The 20,682-nt window shown below is 43.1% G+C and overlaps 1 protein-coding gene across 1 annotated transcript in view; it reads right to left on the bottom strand.

The window, feature by feature from the left end:
• FBN1 (fibrillin 1) overlaps positions 1-13,901 on the bottom strand; it is a 228,157-nt gene extending 214,256 nt beyond the window's left edge. The window contains exons 1-2 of the mRNA XM_045822406.1: positions 13,757-13,901; positions 12,792-13,135 (exon numbers count right to left, since the gene is read on the bottom strand). Of these exons, the coding sequence (XP_045678362.1) occupies positions 12,792-12,955 (164 nt within the window). The 5' untranslated portion in view covers positions 12,956-13,135; positions 13,757-13,901. The remainder of the gene's footprint in view (positions 1-12,791; positions 13,136-13,756) is intronic.
• Between the last annotated feature and the right edge of the window lie 6,781 nt (positions 13,902-20,682).

The following is a 20,682-nucleotide window of genomic DNA, read 5'->3' on the forward strand; positions in this document are numbered from 1 at the left end:
TGCCAAATCACTCCTCGCCAACTCTTCAGGAAATGTTCAGACACTTTCTCAGATTCCAGCTAAAACATCAGCTATGTGGCCCTGGAGAGTACAGAGCTCACAGGGTGGTAATGGGATATAAAATTTGCAAACCTGAGGTCAATGGCCTAAACTCTGGGGTGTGAAGCAGCAGCAGCCCATGAGAGATTCGAAACTTTTTGTCCACCTGAAGGTTGCATATCAAGTCCTTCCTGGCAGAGCACTTGTCCACATCATCTCAGATGTTCACCTCATCAGCAAAAGCATAGAAAGATATTACCGATATAGTTCTGTCTACAATTGTTGGAAAGAAGATCATAATATCAACAGGCTTGAGACAGGGTGGTCACTCTGAGAATTAAGCATCAGGTCCAATTCAAACACGGCTAATGCTCAATAAAGAGTTGTCAATTATAGTAGGCAGATGTTCTGCAGAATTACTGGGAGAGATGATATAGAAGAAAAGACAAGAATTTGAGCTTTTTCTTCATTGGCATGCTCATTACACAGAATCTAAATGTGTAATGTAAATTAGTAGTTTGGATAACTGAGTCAGCAAGTTTTAACAAGAGTCCAAGTATACAGACCTAGAATTGCCATGGCCCATCCCAGAACATTTGCTATTCTAATTGCTTATCAGAAGTGAGACTGTGGGGTGGAGGTGGGGGGCAGTTACCCCTCAGACTCTGAGAGAAGACTCCCTCTGCTCCTTTTCCCACCCCCTCACTGCTACCCCCACAGATACCTACCTTCCTTTAAAAGCCCATCCCACTCAACTCCACCTAATCTGGAGACTTCCACCGATTACAAGGTAGCACTGAGGAGCTAAAACTCTGGTGCCCAGCCCCCCACCAGTGCTGACCACTGACAGACTGATTGCTCTACCGAAGGCCAAATCAGCGAGAATGAGAAAATGCTGGCACCCCCAGGATGCAGGTGTGTTTACTGGCAGCCCAGCTGAGGACTTACAGATACCCATCACCCTCTCTAGCGTACGAACGCGAAGAGGAGGCATAATCTCCAATGCAACGACACACGCCTACTTAAATCAGCTCTTGCCACTGTGTCACTCAGCTTCCATACCTTTCTACTTCATAGTGAAAAAAAATGAATAACTTGAGCACATTTCAATGAACTTTCTCTGGGCCTTGGTTTCAGCATTTAGAAATTTTTAATGTCTGTCCTACTAGTGTGCTAACTTGTAATATTTCTACAGAGATGGATGGCCTGACTATAGAGAAAAATCTGAGTCATGTTTCATATGCAAGAAAAGTTAAAAACAAGAAGTCTTTAGAAGTTATTTATCAAAGGCACCTATTAAGGTCTAATTGCATAATAATAATTTATTGTCAAATGAGTGAGGGAAATAGCAGACAATGAACCATTATTCATGAGGAGAGCAGGTGGCACCAAACTTTATGTAGTGCCACATACACTGGTGCATAGTAATAAATGATGAATTGATCTGATTTTTCCACTGAATTCCTCTAATTTCTGTTTATAGGAATCCTTTCTGGCATTCAAGTGTCCATCTTTCTCTCATGCCCTGACTCTCCTCCAAAAGCCCTTGGTCCCCTGAACAATCAGATTAAGGCCACAGGTCACCTAGCACTAAGCCTGCCAGGAGTGAGGGAGCTGTCATTAGTATCTGTAGCACCTCAGCACCTGCGGTGTCCAGCCCAGGTCACTGGCTGACCGGATGTGTCACTCCAGAACTTTCTCCAACTATCTTCAGCTGCCTCCCTCCATCTTTCTCCTTCTCTCCCCTAACAACAACCTGACCCCTGTTTTTTCTTTTTGAACACCCCAGAACCCCCAGGTAAAAATTTAACATTTTACTTAGAATTTAATTTTCTTAATGCTTTACTCTTATTTGATATACCTATCATATCCCTATTTTATTTGAAGTTCAGCTGATGAAGTTTCTAGAAGACAGAAAAGATGAGATGGGATGACGATGATAAAGCAGAGTACAAAGGAGAAGACATTGATAACAAAGAAGAAGGAAGAGAAAAAAATAGAGGAAAAGAAGAAGAAGAAGAAGAAGAACAAAAGAAAACAAAACAAAAGCCTGTCTCCAGAATATATCTTCTTTATTAATAGAGATATCAGAATAGTTGAGCTCAAAACCATGAACTTAAGAACTCAACAGCAGACATGATGTGTCCATAGGGCAGACATAAATCCTGTCTCCCGGCACCAACATCATGAAATGGTGGCGCTATATTTGGACTTAATGTATTTGGATACTTATATTTGAATGTAAGTATGACTGATGGTCTAGGAATTTACAACCCTTCAGAACTCTGAACCAAGTAACTCGTCTAATTGAGCAGCTCTCCCGCTCAGAGCCCACCTGACATGTGGAATACGTCTTCGCCTGGGAATCGCCCTCTCTCCTTTCCAACCTCAGGGTGCTGATAAATGGTTCAGCAATAACTGCAACAAAAAAGCCACTTGAGAAAGTGGTAAAGCCACAAGGACTGCAAACTAGAATTCAATGGTACTAGATCTACGATAAAAACTTGATTGTATTCCTAATCCAGTTTTATTCTATTACCAATGTGGCTACTCCATTTATGACAAAAAGAATAGATTTCAGCTCCCTACAACACCAATTTCGTTGGCAACTATAAATTGTTTACTTATTAATGATAACCCCTGATTCTAAAAAAAAAACTTTTGAGATAAATTACACCAACAGATATATAAAAATTTTAGGCTATTAATAGAAATTGAAAGTAAAATCCCATATAAAAGGAAGACAAAACAAACCAAATACCTAAAATAATAAGTTAAAGTGACTGTGCATTAAATTTGTTCCTGAGAACAGAATCACAGAAATGGAGGTCTCATGGAGGGTTATCAGTGGGGAATGAGGGAAAAGGTACAGGGAATAGGAAGCATAATGGGTAGGTACAAAATAGACAGGGGGAGGTTAAGAACCGTATAGGAAATGGAGAAGCCGAAGAGCTTATATGTACAACCCATGGACATGAACTAAGGGTAGGGGTGGGAAATGCTGGTGGGCATGGTGTACAGTGGAGGGGAATAAAGAAGAGGAAAAAATGGGACAACTATAATAGCATAATCAATAAAATATACTTAAAAAAGCAACGTTCTTCCTGAGTTTCTTAGAAGGAAAGAACAAGGGGGGAAGTTAGGAGTTTCATGATTCTTACATATAAACAAAATAAAATTGGCCAGTTTATTAGAACTGTAATATTATTGCTAGGGTTTGTGAATTCTTTAAATGTAGAACTGTGGACAAGCTAAGAACAGCACCCTTAACATTCACCTAACACAGGGGTGTCACACTCATTTTCACAGGGGGCCACATCAGCCTCGCAGTTGCCTTCAAAGGGCGGAATGGAATTTTAGGGCTGTACAAATGTAACTGCTCCTTAACAGTTAAGTGAGAGCTCTGTGCTGCCGCTGGGTAGAAACAAGGTGCAGGGCTGGATAAAACAAGGTGGAGGGCTGGATTCAGCCTGCGGGCCTTGTGTTTGCCACCTGTGACCTAACAGAACATGGAGACATTGTTCATTTTTCATTATGAGATCACAGTAGCAAAATACCATGAAAGATCTTTAGTGGGGAACGAAGCTAATCAAATTAGAATTAAAACTGAAAACATTAATCCTTCTCCAAAGACCTTTCCTTCACTTTGATAGCCAGTCTCCAAAGATGTCTGCCCAAATTCCTCCCCTTCCTGCAGACACATGCACATGCTGCTCTTCACAAGGAGGACACACAGAGGGCCCAGAGACACATGAAAAGATGCTCAACATCACTAGCCATCAGAGAGATGCAAATTAAAACCATAATGAGATACCACGTCACACCGGTCAGAATGGCCATCATAAACAAATCAACAAACAATTGTTGGGGAGGTTGTGGAGAAAAGGGAACCCTAGTGCACTGTTGGTGAGAATGCAGACTGGTGCACCCACTGTGGAAAACAGTATGGAATTTCCTCAAAAAACTAAAAATAGAATCTGCCTTTTGACCTGGCGATTCCACTGCTGGGAATATATCCTAAGAATCCTGAATCACTAATTCAAAAGAACTTATGCATCCCTATGTTCATAGCAGTGCTATTTACAATAGCCAAGTGCTGGAAACAGCTGAAGTACCCATCAGTAAATGAGTGAATCAAAAAACTGTGGCACATTTACACAATGGAATACTACACAGCAGAAAGTAGGAAGGAAATCCCACCATTCAAGACACAGCATGGATGGCTCTGGAGACCTGCTAAGTGAAATAAGCCAAGCGGTGAAAGACAAATACCATATGATCTCATCTATAAGTAGAACCTAATCAACAAAACAAACAAGTGAGCAAAATAGACCCAGAGACATGGGTATAAAGAACAAACTGACAGTGACCAGAGGAAAGGAGGAAGAGGATACTGGGGGAAAGAAGAGGAAGGGTCAAGTCAAGGAACGTGTGTGAAGGATGCAAGGACAAAGTCAATGCATTGGGGGGTGGGGGCAGGACTGAAAGTAGAAGGTAGTGGGTATGTAGGGCAGGGGAGAGTAATGTGGGAAAGTGGAGACAACTGTAACTGAACAACAATAAAAAAGTTTTTTTAATAATAAATAAATAGATAAATAGAAGTAAGGTTTTTTGTCCACACCCTTGAACCTGGGCAAGGCCTATAACTTGCATGCAGTTCCAAGCTAAGTTTAAGGAAAGTCAGGGAGCTTCCACTTTCATGCCCTTGAGATCCTGAGCTACCATGTAAAAAGTCTGGCTATGCTGCTGGAGCCTTCATATCACAAGGCCATGTGGAGAGGGGGGCGATATGAGACTACGTGAAGGAGAACTGAAGGCTGCAGCGAACAATATGAACACATGAGCCCGCTGAGCCCTTCCAGCCAGCTTTCAGCCATTCGAGTCAGTTCTACAGCCAACATATGAGGTTCAAGCATGTGGCTCTTGTTCGAGATCCAGCCCCAACAGACACCCTGAGCAAGGCCTGTTCACTGCACCTGTGGCTCCGTTTCCCCATTTGAAGAGACACACTACGTGGCTCCATCCCCAGGGGCAGGCCCAGGCAGGAGATCACACAGGAGAGAGCTTTAAAACCTGGAAGTCCCCCAACAGAGTCAGACCAGCGACCCTTGGCTTCCTTTACTCCCTCCTCTATCTGCCCATTCAGTTAAACCACACCAAAGTAAACAGGCCTGTGGGCGCCGGTCCACAATCACAGAAGCAGAAACTCGTGAAGAAGGCCTGTCGCTCATTCCAGCCCCAGTGACACTGTAGGCAGCAGAGGCAAGGTTCCCCACTGGGCCCTGTCCAAATTCCTAGCCTGCAGAATCATAAGAAATAATAAAATTGTTGTTCTTTTAAGCCACTCAGTTTGGGGGTAATTTGTTACATAGCAATAAGATAACCAAAACACTCACACATGAAAATAGCTTGTTTCCTTATAGTAGAGGGACTAGGAATGATTTTGTTTCTCATTAATGGTGCTCTAATATTTTTTTATGTGTAGGAAGTTTTAATATAAGGAAGTGGAAGCATCCTCAGTGCCTTGCCCCCTTGCCTCTCACAACCTAGCAGTCGAGTACTGCCCGTGTTACTCCTGGAACACCAGTTGGGTGGGCCTCTCCTTCCCCCTCCATTGCCATTGCTCAGGCCATCGTCCACACCCACCCTGACTCCCCTGTTAGCCGCCCAAATCTCCCTGCCTCTAGTCTCTCTACTCTCTCAACCGTACACCCTTCACAGCCCTGCCAGAGTGGCAAAGACAAGATCGTGTTCCCGTCTTATAATCCTTTAATAACTCACCATTGTCACCTTCCACAACAACCAGATAGTAACACTATGTGTCTGTCAGTCCCTCTCTCACCCTGACAATGTCCCTACCTGCAGACAGGCTCACAGGGTTGCATTCTGTACAACTCCAGGGGTGCCTCACTCACAGGCCACTTGAAGACCTGGGCCCCCAAGTGGCACGCAGTGCAAATCCTGCCCTACTGCACTCAACATCCCTCAATCGCAAACACTTCATATTCTTTTCACTTCATGCTTTTTTCATTCAAATTTTTCTCTCATATATTTCCTCCAAGTTCTAATTTATATAATTTACCTTCTCCGGTTGCACAGTCCATCAGAACTGGTGATTCAAAAATTGTCTACTGAACACCTACCATGTGCCCAGCTCCTAGGTACCCCTAGTAATAAATAAAACAGACAAGAACCCTGCCTTCAAGAAGTTCTCAGTCCTAATAAATGAGCACCAATTTGTCACACTGACCAGAAGATGGCCCACTTTCTGTGGCCAGGCTATACAGTCTCGGTCTCAACTCTTCCACTCTGTCCCTGCAGTGTGAAAGCACACGCAGATAATCGGTAAGCAGTTGGGCATGGCTTTGTCTTGATAAAACTTTCTTCCTGAAAACAAGAAGCTTGGTCCTCTGTTTGCTGACCCCTGGTAGACTTTCTCTGAGAAGTCTTTTTTATTAATCCCATTTCCACAGTGATGCTTCTTTTGCCATATGACTGCATCTGTCTTCAATAAATGTTGAGTCTCCCCCCCCGCCCACAGCAGTGGTAGGAGAAGTTGTTGGGGAAATGAAAGTATCAAGAGATACTTTCAGAGAAGAATAAACTTACCAGGTATAAGACTTATTACAACAGATTGTTACAACATTAGTTAAGAACACAGACTGTGAAGCCAGACTTCCCAGTTCTATCTCCTACTAGAATACATCTCTGGAGTAATTTCTAAAAGTCTGCATTCCTTTGCTTCTCCACATGTTAAATGAGCAAGAAAGTATAACCCCTCTCATCAAGGAAGTATGTGTTAAATTAATTAATATATCTGAAGGGCAATAGTGAGTGATATATCAGAGCTTTCTATTCTTTACCATTATTGCAGCAATTTAATATAAAAACTATATATCACAGACAACCAACTTAAAAAATGATGCTGAAAGTTAAAAAAGAACTCATCATATTGTGTCTTAAGGACTTAACATACATGCCAGCCTCACCTGGAAAGAGAAATCTCTCTTGCAACTTTATTCTGAGAAAAACTTCTCACATGGCACATGAGAGCAAGAGATTCTGAAGGACACAATGAGACACCTACACAATGAGAGACTCCTACAGCACAGAAGCCCAGGTGGTGAAGGAGAACACCAGTGAGGGTCACCTACCACTCTCAATGGCAGTCAAGGGTGAAACTAAAGTACAGGATATGTGCCATCCAAAGACCCTGCCAGTTCCGACATTGTTTCATTCCTCCTGTTTTATTATGTCATTGCAGAAAAGTTAAATAAATATTCTTGTTTGACAAAATATTCTCATGTTAGTAACTATGCCTGGGATTAATGAACAAAGAAATATTAGGAATTTTAAGTGGAATTTTACAATGTCTTAGTCCCACATTTTACTCCCATGGAATGAAAAACCACAACCATAACTAAAATTGATGGAGAAATAAAATTTAATGTTCAGAATTTGTCTTTAAAACTTAACTTCTGTGTGCCTCAGCTCTTATAGCTGTAGAAGGAAGCTAATGGACTCATTTCATAGAGATGTTGTGGGCACCCAGTGAGGTATATGTATTCACAAAACACTGAAAGCAGTGCCTGGTACATAAGTGTCATCTGAATGTCACCTGTGACTGTGACAATTGTATTCTTATTTGTTTTCACTTAATCCTAGACCCCAGGCCCTCCACAACCTTTCGGTCGACTCTTGGTTCCTACAATGCACCTGATTCTGCTAGCAAATCCTAAGCCCCAATAGACCATGAGCTGTACATCTCTGGCACTCCACACAGCTAAATTCAGGATGGCATTCAATTAAGGATTCCTGAATGAATGAGCTCTTTGAAATCCCATCAAATAATAAGTTAATGTTAAATGCTTACAATAGGTTTCTTGCCTTGGATGATTTTCTAATGTAATGGGAAAACCAACTTTGACACTCTTGAAATACTAAATTCTCATATGCCTGTCATAGAGCTCAGGCCTGTATATTGTTGATTTCAGCTTTCTCAAAAAAAAAATCATGGAAAAACGTTCTAAGTTGCTTGAATGGGTCCATTTATTGGGTTCGTTTCTAGAAACAGAGAAATTGTTAGTAGAGCTTATTTCTCTTTCAAGAAAACATTTAAAATCTTATTTTCACTTTGAAAATTAGGACTAACATTCCCAAATTAGGTAAGTTGGTTGTTTGGTTGATTGTAGGGAAAAGCAAACTAGTGTATGAATAGCCTAATAATTTGTCCGGTGTTTTGCTTGCTCAGAGTCACTGGCATAATAGTATAATCTGTTTAAGTGCCTGCTACACAAGACAACAAAGAAACATTTCACTATTCCTTAAAATTCCAAATCAGCTTGGAGAGCTATCTGTACTTCCATTTCCATCATCCTGACCTCATCTCACTGGAGTCTGATGCATGTTTTAATTAATTTGTAACACCAACAACTTATGCATCTTGGTAAACGACCTCTGTGTCTTAAATGTTATGAAATGAGTCACATAAATAAACATTTTGTCTCCATCTACTTGTTTAAAATGTGGGATTGCTGAAGGCTTCTACTTAAGAGCATCTTTTTCAATGGTGTCTCAACATTTTAACATAATTTTTTCAATAAATAGAAGGATAAACCATAGCACTGCAGGAGTCTTTTACCCACATTTAATTATTAGCCTATCTGACTTCAGATGGAGTCTTAAAGTCTTCTTTGTAAAGTAAAATGGGCTTTATAAAGTCTACAGAACTTTTTCTGTGTTCCCTGTTAACGTTCTTTATTTTAATAACAGGCTTCTGTGTAATTAATCCCTAGGAGTTTGCCGTCACATAATCTACCCTGTGTATGAACTGTTCCATGTGTATTTTTCTGGGAACAAGACCTCTGGAGAAAATAAACAAATAAACAAAGACCAAAAGGAATCACGCACAAGGGGACAAATTGTGTGAAATACCACCAGTCTCATACACTTATAAACCAGGCAACAAGGACGAAACTTCTCAATCTATCTTATCAGAGATTTGGGGAAATGGGGTTCCACTGTAACTATTTTTTCCCTTTGACAGGGAACCGTAATAGTCCTGTATTTGGGAGCTAAAGCAATAAGGCAATCATAAATAAATGGTGCATAACAACTGCTCTTCAAGTCGAGTTGTGTGTGTGTTTTTCTTTATTGGATTATTTCCCACAGTCTGTGCTTAATCACACAAGTTAAGAATTTGGCTGAGAAAATTTGTGATGGAGTAAAATTTAAACAATAAAGCTAAAATTTTATTATTTCTCATAAAGTCATTTCACCCATGTAAAGCAATACGCAAGCAAAGGAAAACTACTATGTATTTATTACTTGAAAACATTTTGAAACTTGCAAAATTCTCATTTCAAAATTGAGAAAAATGTAATTTTTGCAGAGTGAAAGTGGACCACACTCCTTCCATGAAAAAAAAAATCCTGCGAAAACAGAAATTGGCGATTTTCTCTAAGAAAACACAGCAAAAACTGGGAAGAAACTTGAGGATGCTTAAATTTCCACTGTGGAACAACTTCTGCTGCCCAGTGGGAAGGGGGAAAAAAAAAAACACCTGCAACAGGACAGGAGGGGAGGAAGACAAGCTAGGACTATACACCCAGATGGGGAAGAACAAGGCAGGTCTCCCTAGTGTGTGGAGTGAGGCAGCTGACAGGACAGGAAGACATACACCAAGACAAACACCAAGGCAGATTCTGTAGTCACCTGTCACATCACAGAAAGACAAGAAGGCAGTATTTGTAGGAAAGACTAGACCAGGGCACAGCAGACACTGATGAGCTTAAAGTACCTTTTAACTAGAGGAAATATTAGTGAGGTGCTGAAAGTTGCTGCCACCAACTGGGCATCAGGCAGACTTAGGGGTTACAAATCACTTTCACTTCATAAATGGTGCACTTCCATCAAAATGGTAAACAGGCTTTACTGTAGTCAAAGAGGTTAGTTTTAAAGCTGGTAATATTTTAACTAGCAAAAATAGAAATTTTCAGCAATAACTGGAAAAAATGTAACATACAACTGCTTTCCCTGATGATTTATGCAGCGGGGCATGGTTCAAAGACTTATTCATGTGAGACTGTAATAGCAATAAGCAGAGAGAATACATTTTAAATAAATGCCACTCAAATTTAACATCAGAATTGGAAATTGTTTAAAATGAATCTGAAAATTTTTGACCCAGTAATTCTATTTTTATTAATTTATACCACATGTCAATTTGCACATGTACATTACACATATCATAGTTATGTAGAAGAATGTTGGTAACTGCAAAAAATTAATATGATCTAAAGATTATATTAGGGAACTGTTTCAGCCACATTAAGGAATTCTATATGCCAAGAGAACGCATGAGGTATATCCATATGATTTAATAGATGGATGCACTAAAGATATTGAAAAGTGAACAAGGTTCAAAACAGGATGTACAGTACCTTCCATGTATTAAAAAGGATACATGTATATATGTGTTTACATATACATATATATTTATGTGTATGTGTATTTGTATGTGCACAATAAAATAGTTTCTGAGTGGTAGGTAGAGAAATCCTTTTAAATGCGTATCTTTTTAAATTATCATTTTTACCTATCTATATAAAACTTTATAGATAATATGAGAATGATAAAAATAAAAATCCTTACATTATAAAGGTTCATTATATTAACATATAATATACTGTAAGGGTTCATTGTAATTATTTTAAAAGCCTTTATATATGTAAAACCTTAAAAAGGACATGAGAATTAGGAATAGTCATGATTGGTGTTGTATTTAATATCATATTTTGGGGAAGGCTTTATAAATAGTTTGCCATAGGGTAACATTTGTTTTAGTGACCAAATGCTATGAAGAACAGAGAGGGTAATCTCTCCACAGTCATAAAACATGTGAAACCCAACAGAAGCAAGTGCTGGTGTGAGTAAAAGTGTGGACATGCTGTTAAGCAGCAGAGCTTAGTTTCTGTTTGCACACTGAGTCTGTGCCTCCCCAGGAAACATACTGGTTGGCGATAGCACACAGAGATGAGACAAATGTCTGGCCAGGCCTAATGTCTCCCTGCAGATTTCCATCCACAGAATTAAACCCCCACTTCCTTTCTCTCTCTCTCTCTCTCAACAATAGCAGCAAGCTTAGACATTAAGATAATATTCTATAGAGCAGAAATGTTTTCAAAGGAAAAATGTTGCACTAAATGAGGTCCTTTCGAGAACACATGAAAACCAGAGCTTCAGTCCCTTTACTGAACTTGCCACAGGCCTCACACACAGGGCAGTAAATGTCTGCGGCCTGATCAGGGTCGGGCTTACTGTGATACGCAAGTTTTCTTCCCAACACTGTAGGAATCCCAGGTTTACTTTCCACAGAGGCCAAGGTGGAACTAAATCAATCATAACTGTTTCCTAGGGTCAGAAAATCAAGCATATCTTACCACAGCTTGAGAGCTGGCTCTGACCATCATCTTGTCCCCAGGCTAGACCAGGACTCAAAACCTGGTCTGTCAGTTCACTGCACTTTCAATTCCCCACCTGGGCTATACAGACACAAATTTCACTACATGTATAATTAAAACAGCTTATAGCACCAAAAAAAAGAAAAAAAGAAAAAGACAAAAGAAGAAAGAAGAAAGAAGAAGAAGAGGAGGAGGAGGAGGAGTAGTAGTAGTAGTAATGTTCAGCCACATAGCCCAGCAAACATCATTTAGTCACTCAAAGCCCTACAACCAAGTTACAGAACTAATCAAAAGAGAGAGAGAGAGAGGGCAACAATGAGAATCATAAGAACTTAATAGAAAACCTCTGAATATTTCCTGTCTGAGTTATTTTCACAGGCTCCTCCAAGGAGATAAAATGGGTCATTTATGGTCCATCCTGCTACTTCTATAGAGGCTTGAATTTAATCTCAGGAAGATATCTTTTTCAAGCTGAACAACTGTAAAAGAAGTGTATTCCCACCCTTCTTCAATTCAGGGAACTGACAATCCTGATACAGTCAACCCGCCTAATTTGAGTAAGTATTTCCTGCTGAAACATTTTCTGTAGTAGGGGCAAAAGCAGCTGGTGAAATGCTCAATTGCATGTACATAACACACACCCACCACTGGTTTAAAACACGCGTTTAACGGTGGGTCACAGCAGGGTTACTGCCCCAGTGAAATGAAGAGCTCCTTACAACCCCAAAACAAGTTCTCATAGACTCTCGCCCTGCTGTGCTTCCAGTGTAGACATCTGACGAGCAGAACCACTCAGAAAACCCAGTCCCTGATTTTAATAAGCATAACGTAGAGGACAGCCAACTGTGAACTGTGTGTCTTCTTTGACAGTCTGCCATTGGAATCCCTTCCTTTCCTTGCTCCCTTACAAATGGACCATCTGCAAAGGTGCCCACAGGAAAAGTACTTTCCCCTAAACCCAACCGGAATTGGTGTGAAGGGAAAGGAATGGACTTTTCCTCTTCTCTCAGTCGCAGCAGCTCCTCCCCTTCTTCCTCAAAGAACCCTTCTGGCCTCCCAAAATCTGCCTCAACAATGGTCCAAGATTCCTTTTAACCATGACCTCGCCTCTGGGGCAGAAATCCTTACAGTGTTTGTCCTCGGACGTGTTGAGGATTGGGTAACCCTTGCCCTTCTAAGGTGCCTCCAGGAGGTCTTGTCAGGGATCCTTCACCTACCCTGCATCGACCCGGTCAGATTCTGGAAGAGGGAGGGGAGACCCGCACCGAAGGAGCCGACCCGTTCCATTACCCTTTAAGCGCGTCGTGTCCTCCACCGCCTCTTCTCTTGGATCGGCTGGCCCTGGTTTCCTTCGTGTTCCCAGCCTCCAAATTGGTATCCGCCCCATGGCTCGTATAGGACGCTAAGAGTACGGTAAATCCTAGGGCGACCTCCAGCAGCCCCCCTCGCCGCATGTTGTCGAGCGGCCGCCGGTTCCCGCCGCCTCTCGCCGCGCCCGGGGCTGCTCCGCGGCCGCCGCTGCGCCCTTAAGCGCGCCGCGCCGCCGGGGTCCCGCTCTCCCGCCGCCCGTCCCCCGGGCCGGGCTCCTCCCGCCTTCTCCAGGCGCTGCTCCCACTTCAGGCGGCCCGTGCCAGCTGCAACAGACAAATCGCCCAGGCGGGGAGACATTCAGTGCATCGGGATGCTGAAGCTGCATGGTCCCCATTCCCGAGCCTAGCCCGCGCGCGCCGCCTGCGCGTGGCGCATTTATTTTGGGTAAGTGAAGACCGTTTGGTTCACAGCTGGCTGAAAAACCCAGGCCCCCGGCGGCGGTGGATCCAGCCAACCCCACGCTCCACTGGACGCTGCCTGAAAAGGGCACCGCAAAGCACCCGTGTCCCGAGAGGTCCTAAGCCCCCGGGCGAGTTCACTGGGTTTATTTTAATGGCACAAATTGCGCGCGACGCGCGCTCTGAACGCCTTAAGCTCCCTAGCCTGTCCTCTTCCCAACCGCTGGGCTGGAGCCCGCCGCGCCGTTCCCGGCCGGCTACGGGCACTGCCACCGCCCCCCAAACATCTGACGCGGAGCCCGGCACCGGGAGACCCAGGCCAGGAAGCTGTCAGGCAGGGGAGGGCCAGCGCCAGCTGTGGACGTTCCGGGACAGCCCCTCACCCCCGTCCCTGTCCTCAGCGCGGCGCAAACGCAAACGCCTCCGTGGCTGGAACTCTAGCCCCTGTGGCCACCCGACCCCTGTCGGGACCTCGGCTGAACCCACTGGAAAAGCGGCGGCTCCGGCTCCCGAGGCGGCGGCGGCTGTCCCTCGGTCCTGGCCCCGGCAGCCGCTGCCCGACTCCGCCCGCAGCTGTCCCAGCTGTGGCCGCCTGTCCGCCCGCGGCACCCACAGTTTCTGCTGCGGCTCCCGCGCCCCCTCCTTTCCCCACCTCTTCAAGTATCGTCTGCGCAGCGGTTTCTCGCGAGAGAAATACTTTTTTAAAAAAAAGAAAGAAAAAGAAAATGACACCCCCTCCTACATCCCCCTCATCACCACCCCACCCCTCGGCCCCATCCTTCCCCCCTTTCCACTCCCCTTTGCCAGCCACCGCCTCGGCGCAGGGGCCTCCCTCGCTCGCAGGATTAGAGCAGTGGGAGGAGGCAGAGGTGATTCGGTCCTGCCTGGCCTGGGATTGTTCGTTTGGGGGTGAGGAGTTGAAGGAATGGGAAGAAGTGGAGTAGCGGTTTAGCCCACTTTTGGGCTGGGAGATCAAGACCCAAGATTAGCCTCCCCCGTGATCTGGTAAGCCTGGCCCGCTTGGAAAGCTGTGCCACCTGCATCACGAACGCGCGCTGGAGACTGCGGCTCCCGAGGCCCAGGCGGCCCCGGCGCGGGAGGAGACCTGTCGCTGCCCGCGCCTCCTCACTGCGCCTCCCTGGCTGGGCACCGAGCGGAGGCTGGAGGCCCGGAGCCTGGGGCCGGGAGCGTCGCCGGCCGCCACAGGGGCTGGTGTGCGGGAGGGGGAAGGGACTTCGCTGCTGCCACTTGCGGCCCCGGCGTCGAGAGGCTGCTCCAGCCGCGGCTCTTCCTGAGGCACGGTTCAAGACCCCCGGGCTGGACCCGGGATACTCCTACAGACTGAGTGCGATTCTGACCCAGAGGCCTGTGAATGTGGGAACCTGGGACTTTTGGGGTAGGGACCGCGAAGGGATGGTTCTCTTGTCCAGCCCAAAGCTAAGACTGGAGTTTTCCTGAATGAACCTATTTCACCTCCCCCAAACGCACTCCTACACACACATACACACACTGGCTGCTTCTCCAGAACAGCAAAGCACAGTCAGTGACTTTGGAGAATATAGTATTTATGACATCTTTATATGGACAAGGCCCGGTGCTGTCTGCACCCTGTAATGGTTTAGGAGGGCAGGAAGTCACACCCTGGCCTTGGCCATTGGAACTGGAGACCCCCAGAAAATCCCCGTCTATCAGCCACCAGTTGTCAAGCCAGAAATCACAGCTCAACACAAACAGGAATCCTGTTGAAGGGGGTTTTCCTTATTTGCAATTGTTTGTGCCCAGATAATAGGGTATAGGCACCTGGGCAAGTTATTGAGCCTCTTTCCAATTGCAAGATGGGAATGACAATGTGGACCACAGGACTGTAATGGTGATGATGAGCCTGCTGAAGTGTTACCACACATGAAGGTGAAGAAGAAAACAAAGTTGTCAGAACTATGAGCCCTTTTAAAATCATAGTCCTATAATCACTTGTATGTGGGGTCTAGTTTAAGGTTAAAAAATTCTCTTAGCAGAGTTGTGAATGGGAGCCTCGATCGCACACCCTTGTTTGAGTCAAGGTGATCATTCATTCAAGAAGTTATTTACTGAGTACTGACTGGACCAGTTGGTGCCCGGTCAAAACAGGCTCCTTGGTGAGCAAGGCAGAAGTGTTTCTCTCCAGGCAGTCTGCAGGGAAAGCCAGGCTTGAAATAAATAATGACCTAATTGTTAAATGCCAAGAGGGAGATGTACTGGGTGTTTGCTTGAAGGATGTATAGAAGGGGGACTTGACCTAGGTTAGGGCCTATCAAGGAAGGCTTCCATGAGGAAGTGATGTTTAATTCCAAACACATGACTAGACTTCACTTAAGGTAGTGCTTCTCAACCCTGTCTATACAGTAGAATGACCTAGGAATTTCAAGAAAAAACTGACACCAGGACCCAACCGCTGCAGCTTCTGATTTAAGTAGCCTGGAGTGGAGCCTTCGCTAGGGCATTTTTTAAAACCTCCCTGAACAGGAAGAGGTATGGGGATTACTCAGATTGGGAAAGGGGTTTGAGCAGAGGGACCATGGCTCAGGAGAAGCAGGCCTACTGGAGGTCCAGGGAGGTTTTGTCCTATCAGTTGTCTGGGCTGTTCTGCACCCTCTGGGGAAACCTGGAAACTCTAGAGGCCTGCTTTCCCCACACTCCACTAATGTGGAAGACACTCTGAACTTGCTTAGAGTCCTCCACCCAGTGACAGGTTGGACAGCAGCAACCAGACACAGACCTTTTCTAAGACTTTTGCCCACAAAGCAAAGAGCAACTCCTGTGCCCAGCCAGTCCCCGGTCCAACATTTCTGGACATTTCTATTAACTCCTAAATTACCTTTCAGGATTTCACCTCCAAGGGAGAGATTTAGATTAAATGTTGCTTCTGCCTTTTGTCCCTTTTTTCTTGTCTTTTCTCCCTCTGTTAGAGAAAAGACTTTCTGCATCCTCTTCACCTGGGGCAGGAGCTGTAGCCCATGTCCTCCCTTCTTTGGGGAATAAGTCTCATGACTTCCACCGTTAATCATAATAATAAAGGATATGCAGGGGAAGGGGGCAAAAACCTGACTACAGAGAGGGAAATGCATTTTAAATATATAAGAAATATTCCCATTATCTAGGTAATCAACATATATAAGATTGCTACCAGTAACAAAGTTCAAAGAAAATCCATGTCTTTGCAATAAGATTTTATTGATGCCAGCTGATTCAGAAGCCACCTGTCTTATACTTATCACAGTTCATTTGGCTATGAAATAGCCAAAATAAGTTCATAGGCGAGAATGCCCTTATCCCTCCCTTTCATTTCAAAGAACTCCATCTATTCTAAAAGCATCTGCTGAAATTCAGAGGAGTTCTGGCTTATGAGGTCTCTCTCTTATTGCACTTATTAACTGAAGTATTCATTTAATAGTTTCTTAATTATAATATATCATTACAGTATGCCTACTATGTGCCAAGCACTTTTGGGTGCTGATGCCTGGGATATTTATTATATTGTTATAGTGAACTCTATTTTTTCTACAGTCATTGTACTTGTTGTCCCCTAGCTGGATTAGGGATCCTTGAGGGCAAGGTTGCATTTCTTATTCAAGGAGACTTATACAGTTTCCTAAAACTATTACAAAAGATAACTAGTTAATTGCTTGTTGTTTGAGCAACTGGAATTTTCTGGCATTTTAGCTTCGAGACCACTCTCACCACTTGAGATCTCTAGAATATCTGTGTCAGCAAGGGTTCTGTCAACAAGCAAGGAAACTAACTCTGGACAATTTAAGTTAAAAACTTCTTAAAGTATTATCAGGTCATAAGATGGGTCATTGGACCTGGCTTTGTAATAAAATGGAGAGTAGCTCAGTTCTGAGTAGAGGCAGCAACAACAAATGGAGAATTTCTTCAATGTGATACTCTTTGAGTGAATCAATTCCAACTATTTGGTCCTTCTGCCACCCTTCTCAGGGTTCATATTCAAAGGCTAGGGTCCAGTTGCTCTTGCTAGTTTAAGGAAGTTGCCCACAGTTCTGGCCAGGGGGTGATGGAGAATCTTGTTGGATGGTCCCGACAAGAATGCACGCTATGGGAAAGGGGTTTTTCCATAAAGGATGACCAAAACTCTTATTATCAAAAATTGGGGAGTAGATTCTTGTCAGATGCACACACACACATGCGCGCACGTGCACACGCACGCACACAAATGTCCAGATGTCCACTACAACCTCTCAAGAACTTTTGAGGATGTCTAGTTTACTGAGATAAAACATTTCTAAGGGCATAAGAAGTATACTCTAAAATCTGATTCTAGGTTTTCCAATGCAAGCTAAAGCATTACTTCATGAAATGAGTTAACTAGGCTCTCAGGTATCCCCAGTTCCCTTCACTGATGGTGGCAAATAGGTCATTCATGATCCAATCAGCTATATCATCAAGAACTGGCTCTTGACTCTTAGTGAGTGTTGTAGAATTTTGCAGTTGTAAAAATACAATGTATGCATAACAGCTATCAGAAACCATGCCTACTTATGTCAGAATAATAGTGTTTTCACATAGTCTCATTTAATCCTCACCACAACCCTATGACAGATGGAAAAATATAGCCACAATAATTCCTATCATCTTCCATCAAGAAGTAGATATTTCCCAGCCCTTTGAATCTGAGCTGGTCTTGCGACTTTTTCTGACCAATAGAATATGGTGGAAGTGACATTTTATGACTTCCAAGGCTGGGCATTAAGAGACCTTGAAGCTTCCTCCTTCACCCTTAGATGTTGCTCTGAGAATGTCATGCCATGAAGAAGTGCAGGATGAAAAACCATGTCTCATCTAAGTTGAGACCCTTGCTAAGCCACCACTATATGCAGCCTCAAGTGTGAGTCCAGGAGATCAGCAGAAGCATTCCCCAGGAAACCCAAAGAATAAATATATCATCATAATTTTAAGCCACTTAATTATTTGAGTGGTCTGTTATACAGGAATAGATAATACAAACTTATGAAGGAAAACACTTCTGCCTCAGTATTATAAGATGAATAAACTCCCATTCAGAATAGTTGAGAAATTTGTTCAAATCCATAAAACTAGTGCTAGAGGCAGGGCTGGATTCAAAGCATGCCTTTAAAACGAGTCAACGGTATCTTTCATTTCTTCACACCTACCTCATCCATCTGCCACAAAAATCTCAGTCAAGACCCAGGGTTGATGTAGACTAGAGCACCTCCCAGTATCCATGACACTTCTCTGGTGTCTTCTGGGGAGCTAAGAATCCATCCCTTACCCTTCATTGCTATGTGAACCTACATCACAGCCTGTTTGAGAGCCCCATTTATTCCATTTTTCTAGTCACTAAGTCCCCCCAGGCAATGAAAGGATCATAACAATGTCCCTGCCTCTGCCTCAGTTTCTAGTTCCCAGTTACATCCTCATCACACAGAGCAATTCCTTGTACATAACAGATGCTCAAGGAATGTTTGTCAAATGAACAGATTTGTCAAAATGGTGATAATGGCAGCTTTAAAAATGCACCCTCCTCTTCCTTATCACTTTGTGTATTAAAGAAAGGCCTTAAGCTCTCCAGCCACTGATGGTGCCCCTTGTATATCACATTATCTTATTGTACTTCAGAAGTTCCATCAGTCCCTCTTAGGAGGTGGTATGAATGAATTGGTCTTAGCTGTGCAAAAGAACACAAGGTCAAATTAAGTTGCCTTCTTGCTAGTGGAGTACCTCTATGTATGTCCCATTTCTTTTTTAAAGCATTATTGGTTAGTTCATTTACTCTTTTAACCAATTTTAATGGAAACCCAGGCACTGTGTGCCCGATAGTGTGTCAAAAGCTGAGGCTTGAGCCATCAAGGAGATGCCATTTCCTCCAATAATAATCACAAGGTCTAGGGCATTGGAAGAGTGTCTTACAGTGACAATGACCATTAGTAAGCTTTGGTTGTACAGGAACTGTGTTAAGTGGGACATTAGTAATGTTCTTATTTTACAGTTTTAGAGAGTTTAAGGTTTAAGGAAAAGCAGTTTAGACAACATGCTTTTGGGAGAATGGAAAAAGATATCCACAGATGATACACCTGATAAGGGGATAATATCTAAAATAAGGAATTTATACATTTGAACATAAAAAAAAATTTGATTTAAAAAATAGGCAGAGGACCTGAATAGACATTTCTTCAAAGATATACAGATGTCTTACAGACATATGAAAAGATTCTCAACATCACTAATCATCAGGGAAATAGAAATTAAAACCACAATGAAATATCACCTCATACCTGTCAGAAAGACAATCATCAAAAAATTAACAAATCACAAGTGTTGGTGAAGATGTGGAGAAAAGGGACCCTCAGACAGTATTTGTGGATTTGAAGAGCAGTTTCTTTTATGTTTTTTTATTTTTTATTGTAATTGTTGTTCCAGTACAGTTTTCTGTCTTTTATTCCCATCCCAGCCCACCCCCCTCCCCAGTGAAGAGCAGTTTCAAATGACATAAGTAGATACTTCTTTTAGGGAAAATTTGTACATGTTTTTGCCTGTACTTACACTCAAGATCCTAGGAAATTCCTACTTTGATGTAAAATTCTGGTTTTGTGAGGGGGACAGGTGGAGAAAAAACAAAAATTTTGTATGCTGGAGAAAAAGAAATATTTTCATTTTCAGATATTTTATTATAGAAATATTTTAGCTACTTAAAGTTGTTTTTAGGTATTTTTCCCATAATTCTATCATTCTAATAAAACTTTTTATTCTTTCGGTTCCCCCTCTCATTTTTGGCCATACAGAGCATCTTACATGGTGTAGCCAAGGTGCATGTGCAGTTTTGCGTTCTGCTGTACAGGGAGAAGAATTGCTCAGTGCTTCAGTGTTTGACCTTTGCATTTTGCAGATGGGGTTTCTGGGTGAGGTTTGCCTAGTGGTTCTTCTGGCAGAAAGCATGCACAACTGTTAAATTATGTTATTGAAATAACTTTCATTACCTCAATCCCCAAAAGCAAACAGATCCTCTCCACCCAAAACAAAAGCTCTGGTTCCCAGACTTTATTTCATTTGTGTTTTCCATGAGTTTTGGGACCCACCCTGGTATTCCCTGTCATTTTTTCTACCAGACATAACAGATACCAGCCCAACAGCAGAGGGAAATTAAAAAAAAAAAAAGGCCTGGACAGCAAGAAAGGACATAACGCTGTATCCATTACAAATTAAAAACACATTCTCTCTCAGATCCACTCAACAGTATTCACCAGACACAAGCTCCGCTTCGGACTATGAGAGACCGTGCAGAAGCTACCAGAAAGTGTCAGTACTGTGTCCTCGTGACTGAAAGAGAAAAGCAAGTGCATGTAGCAGGGGTCAGCATACTTGCTATAAAGTGACAAATAATAAATATTTTTGGCTTT

Source organism: Phyllostomus hastatus, unplaced genomic scaffold, assembly GCF_019186645.2.
Source record: "Phyllostomus hastatus isolate PE091 unplaced genomic scaffold, TTU_PhHast_1.1 phas_scaffold_501, whole genome shotgun sequence".
Lineage (NCBI taxonomy): Eukaryota > Metazoa > Chordata > Mammalia > Chiroptera > Phyllostomidae > Phyllostomus > Phyllostomus hastatus.